A 6,154-nucleotide genomic window follows, 5' to 3' on the forward strand; every position below is an offset into this window, starting at 1 on the left:
GAGAGTGAGGGTGTTGTTGTTGTATGGGATGGACATCTAGGGTTTGGTCATGGTCATCATGTTGATCAAAAAGTATATTGTCCTCATCTTCACTAAACGCGTCTAAAGATGTTGTAGGTAGACCTATGTTTTCAACTTCTAGATAGTTGGAGGAGAGAACCTTTGAGTATTGTGATGTGCGGGAGTTTGAAAAATATTTGAGTTAGACGGATCGGTTAGTAGGCACAAAAAAAAATTAAATTGACTTTTATATTTTCAAATTACACATAAAATAACTTACTACACAATACATAATCTATTTTTAAATCAACAAATTCAAAAAGACAATAAAAAAATTATTTTCATTTTTTCAAATAATACCTAAAATAATTAAAAACACAATACTAAATGTATTTTTTAAAAAAATAATTTTAACCTTTAATGCAACATTTTTTATAAAAAAATTAACTCTTATATCTATTTTATTAAAAAAAACAAAAACCATAATTTTAATTTATTTATATAAAAAACGAAAAAAAAAATCATCTCAGAATTCAGGTCAAAAGAACCGAATTCTGAATGAAAAATAAAAAAAAAAATACAAAACCAAGACTGAAATTCAAATCCCTGAAACCGAATTCCTACCTAAAAAAATATGCTATGCATGTAATCATATACAATGTACTATTCACGTCTGTGCAAAAAAATCTCTCTAATATTACAACATCATATCAATTAAAGTGATGTCATATCAATCAAATTGTTAAATTAATTAAGATAATTAGTCACGTAAATCAAATTCATTAGACAAAATTAATCAAAAACGACGTCTCTGAAGCAAGGATGATACCAATTTGAATACTGGGCTCGCATATGAATATATGGATTATATGGTTTACTTTCGTTCGATTTGGAATATAGCTTGCACACATTTTGGTTGCAGTAGGTTCACTCGTTCAGGGGCGAAGCGCTGGTACCGTGTTGAGGAGGTTTGGTAATTTCACACATTTCATATCTTTTGTTCAGTTTCATTTTTAAGAAATATTATTACCTATTCTTTAAGATTTTATTTCTAAGGGAAAAGCTTTTCTATAATTGGTGTTTTTTGCTTGTTTTTTCTCTTTTGGTTTCTAACTTTGATAGGGTTTTGGCTTGTGAAACTTTTGGATTGTGGTATTATATTGGTATTGCATTCATATTGTAGAACATGCATTATGTCCAGTAGAATATAACTTTAGCTATAATTCATTCATCATATGCATAGCAATTTAGGACCATTTTAGGATAGTTTAAAGCATTATTTCCCATTCCCCCATTGTTACAAACACAATTCAGGTTTGCCATGCCTAAATCACTCGTGACTTTATCATTTCTTTGGATGATACCTTGGTTGATCCTGCACTGTATTAGGAGGAAATCTAAGACTTTTGTAAATCTCTATGCTATTAGAAGTTTATATATCAATGAAATACACACTTCTTTTCCTCTGCCTCTTATCTTCTCCTCTCCTCCCTTCGCTCAGATTGTACCTGTGTTTTTCTTACCCGCGTCTTCTTCTTTCTCAGTTTGCAGATTTCTTTTACCTCATCACGTTCTTCTTCTTCTTGCTTTCATGGATTTCTACGGTAATTATGTTAACAATTCTAAACTAAAGTGTCTTATCTGAATAAAATTTATGTACAACAGGGTACAGGGAAAAACTTTCGCAACAGTCAGAAACATGAACACACGTTTTGGTTTTCGTCATGTTCAAACTAAAAACTATATAATAATAAAAATAATAATAATTAAAAATATCATTCGATTTCCCAAGTCACTACAAACATCAACCTTTCTTAAATGAGTAATGAGCATAGGGGTTTATCACTCAGATTATTTGGGAATTGGAAAAGGACATAACATGAAACATTTTAGCAATATGGTAAAGAAGAAATTCTACAAGTAGCATTTATTCCCATTTTACAAAGTCCAGGTAATTACTTATGAAGAAAAATAAACATGAAATCCTCCCAATAGCATAAAAGAGAGACAGAATACATAAAGTCTACCATAAAGTGTCACGCAGCTTCTTCAGGATTCCTGTCAATGATTCCTTAAAATTTGCTAAATGTATCGCCAATGATACATTTATTCTGTGTGTCGGCTCATCAACAAACTGAAAGTAAGCAACCCTCCAACCTCTCTGCAACAACAAGCTTCCAGTCACAGCCCAAAATCCAATAAAATAGCCAAGTGCAATGACAGAGTAAAACCACAATTTCTCAACTTTATCCTCTTTGTCATCTTTTTCTTCATCTTCATTACCACCTTTCAAATGATCATCAAAACACATATTCTGCAGTGGAGGTCCACAGAGAAGTGGGTTGCCAGCATAAATAAAAGGATCATCAAAGGTTGATAATTGAGTTCCTTTGGGAATGGGTCCTGAAAGGTTGTTGTAGGACAAATTTAAGTGGCTTAACCAAGTTAAACTAGTTATGCTTTCTGAAATTGCACCAAAAAGTTGGTCATGAGAGAGGTCAAGAGATTCTAGTGATTTCATGTCCCCTATCCTTTTGGGGATATGTCCTGACAAACGATTGTGTGACAGATTTAGGCCAAGCAATGCACCAAGTGATGTTATTTCTTCTGGAATAGTTCCAATCAAATTGTTATTTGACAAGTCCAAGTTTACCACAAAGTTTAGATTTCTGGTATACTCAAGTTCTCTTCCTTTCATTACCACTCTAACATCTTGTTCATACCATTCAACAGATCTAGTAGGTTGGTTGACAGAAATATTCTTTTTGAGACCATACCTGTGAGATTTCCTATGCAATGAGGGATTGGACCCATCAAGTTGTTGTTTGAAAGGTCCAAAATCTGCAGTGCAGAGAGTTGGCACAATTGTAAAGGAATTGTTCCATTCAACCTGTTTTGCCGTAGCCTTAGAATCTGCATCGAGGAAAAGGTATTCCCCATCCATGAAGGGATAATCCCAGACAAATGGTTCTCTCCAACATCCAAAATTAAAAGTTGATTTAAATTTCTCAGAGATGATGGAAACCCCCCATGAAGGCTGTTATTGTTCAAATGTAACCATGCCAACGTGGGTAGATTACCCAGAGAGTTCGGAATGACACCTGATAATGTGTTGGATGCCAAATTTATGACACCGGGTCTTTGAGTAACACTCCAACAATTAGGAATTTCACCAACTAACATGTTTCCTGAAAGGTCAAGACTGTACAAGGAGTCCATTTTGCACAATGAATTTGGAATGAGACCACTTATAAGGTTGTTTCCAAGAAGCAAGTAACCCGACATTGGGCAATCTATCAGAAATATCTTGGGGAAGTGACCCACTGATACGATTATCGGTGAGATTTAAGTAGACAAGTTGGCTGGGCCATCTTATGTCAGACACCAAATTCTCCAAATGATTTAGGGATATGTCTAAATTCTGAAGGTTTAGAAGCTGACTAAGACCGTAAGGAATGTTTCCTTGTAACTTATTTTCAGAGAGATAGAGGGTGGACAAATTTTGAAGTTGACCAATATTGTGAGGAATGGTGCCATTTAAAGAGTTTCGTGAAAGATCTAGATCTGATAGGCTTACAAGTTGCATAAAACTCAGGGGGCTTCTTCCTGCACCTCCAACACTTTTTCTATACCTCCAAAAAAGACCCTTATACCCTTATTTATTAAAGTGGTGAAAGTCGTTAGGACGCAGTAAATTTTATTTACTGCGTCACCAACCTCCTATACCCCCAAGCGTTTCGTTTCTTCTTCAGTGCTTTCGTTTAAAATCTTGCCCTCATTCTCTTCTGTTCCGTGGTCCCTGAAATTTTCCGTTTCATAAACTATATAATAACGCGTTTCAAACTTTTTATTATAATTCGCACAAGTCCCGGTTTAAATTTTCGTTTTTTGGAAATATTGATCTGTAATATATGCATATCCCTACTTTCTATTGATTATATGTTTTGTGAAACGGATTGTGTAATCTGTTTCATAAAAAAATTTACAAATTTTTTTATGAAACGGATTGTGTAATCTGTTTCATAAAAAAGTTTGCAAATTTTTTTATGAAACGGATTGTGTAATCTGTTTCATAAAAAAATTTGCAAATTTTTTTATGAAACGGATTACACAATCCGTTTCATACACTGTGAAACGGATTGTGTAATCCGTTTCCCATAAATTTTGATTTTCCCAGTGAAACGACTTTTCTAGTAAAAGTTTGAAACGCGTTATTATATAGTTTATGAAACGGAAAATTTCAGGGACCACGGAACAGAAGAGAATGAGGGCAAAATTTTAAAAGAAAGCACTGGAGAAGAAACGAAACGCTTGGGGTGTAGGAGGTTGGTGACGCAGTAAATGAAATTTACTGCGTCCTAACGACTTTCACCACTCTGATAAATAAGGGTATAAGGGTCTTTTTTGGGGGTACAGAATAAGTGTTGGAGGTGCAGGGAGAAGCCCCCTAAAACTCATTGGAATGACCCCATCAAAATGATTGGAAGAAAGAATTAAAATGTTTAAACTGACATGTTCCCCCACACAGTCAGGAAGAGAACCGGTGAAGTTATTGTTGGAAAGCACCAATATCTTCAGATTGACAAGTTTTGTTATTATAGCACAAGGAAGGGATCCCACCAACTTACTGTCAATCATAATCAACGAACTTAGATTTTCAAGCTGTCCCAACCATGGTGGCAAATGACCATTACATTCGTTGTAACTTAAATCCAAATACAGTAAATCGTGCCTAATGCATTCATTTTGTATATGGTTTCCAAGTGCATCACTTTGAACTTTGTTTCTTGACATATCTAATTGTTGAAGATGGCAACAGTTTCCCAGAAGATGTGCTAGAGATCCCTCAATATGATTTACATCATTACCTGAAAGATTGAGGTATTGAAGACCCTTTAGCTCACCTAACCACCATGGAACAGAATCAAACTTGTTTTGTGAAAGGTCGAGATAAACCAGGGAAGTCAGATTCTGTAAAGCAGATGGAAGTGAGCCATAAAGCGCATTACTATCAAGAAACAGACTTCCAACCAGAAGGGAGTGGAATTCAGGTTGTTGTGAGAAAGCTCAATGACTGCAATGGAAGTCATACTTTGAAAAACATCCAGAAACGGAGTCTGAAGTCCATTTTCTGCAAGATTGAGGTATTCCAGTCTGGAAAGGTTTGTGGTGCTAACAAGTTGATGGGTGTGCAACTTATCAAGTCCACAATTGATGAATTCTATTTCTATCAAAGAAGAAAGCATGTTGAGTGACTGCAACAAATTCTGTGCCTTACCAAGATACACATCACTCATGTAAAGGTGTTGGAGGGATGAAAGTTGAGAAATCCAGTAGAAGTCATCCGCATACAAATGAGAATTGAAGCTCAAATCAAGAACGAGCAATTTTGTGAGGTTCCCAAGATTGTACGGGATCCTACCACTAAAATGACTATCAGAGAGATAAAGGACTTGCAGATGTTGCAGGGTTTGAATGGATTCTGGTATTGAAGTATTATGAAAGTTGTTTCCACTCAAATCTAAATAAGTTAGATATTTAAGGTGCAATATAGAAGGGTGAAGATTTTGAGCTTCAAGGACATGGTCATAAAACTTACAGTCTGGTTGAAAAGCTCCTTGTAAGGGATAACAAGGATTTCTGAGATCAAGCTTGACAACATGGCCTGTAAGATTATTGCAAGCTACACCTTTCCATTGGCAACAACTACTTCCTTCCCAAGATGAAAGCCTTGATGGATCTTTGAAGCTTCCTTTGATACTTAGCAGAGCTTGTCTTTCTTCTTCATTGAAACCAAGTTGTGCATGGCCACATGAACATAACACTGCAAATGCCGCAGTCAAAAGGAAAATAATAGCAAAAGCCAACCTCAACATGTCTGCAGAAGAGTTTTAGAATACAACGAACAGAGTTGGCTAGGAGTAGACAATATTTTGGCACTTGGTTTATCAAATTAAACTCTGAATACAGCAACAGAAATATTGATGACTTGAGGTCAACTGGTGTGAACGTTAGAATTTTGAGGTTAATAGACACGTCGATAATTTAGATAAATTCATCGTGAATATATATTTACATTTAGTTTAATGATGATAAGTTAAATTAATAAGGCTTAAATACCTTTTTGGTCCTCATTTTCGTAATGTTTGTTGCG

The 6,154-nt window shown here is 35.1% G+C and overlaps 1 protein-coding gene across 1 annotated transcript; it reads right to left on the reverse strand.

Annotated features, from left to right (window-relative positions):
- Positions 1 to 1,899: 1,899 nt before the first annotated feature.
- On the reverse strand, positions 1,900 to 5,876 carry LOC114190320 (receptor-like protein 46). The gene is given in 5 exon segments (XM_028079153.1): positions 1,900 to 2,769; positions 2,772 to 3,279; positions 3,281 to 3,590; positions 4,454 to 5,027; positions 5,030 to 5,876. Coding segments are annotated over 5 exon segments (2,985 nt in total). The 3' UTR covers positions 1,900 to 2,023.
- Positions 5,877 to 6,154: the final 278 nt, after the last annotated feature.

The sequence above is a fragment of the Vigna unguiculata genome, chromosome 7 (assembly GCF_004118075.2).
Source record: "Vigna unguiculata cultivar IT97K-499-35 chromosome 7, ASM411807v1, whole genome shotgun sequence".
NCBI classification, from domain to species: domain Eukaryota; kingdom Viridiplantae; phylum Streptophyta; class Magnoliopsida; order Fabales; family Fabaceae; genus Vigna; species Vigna unguiculata.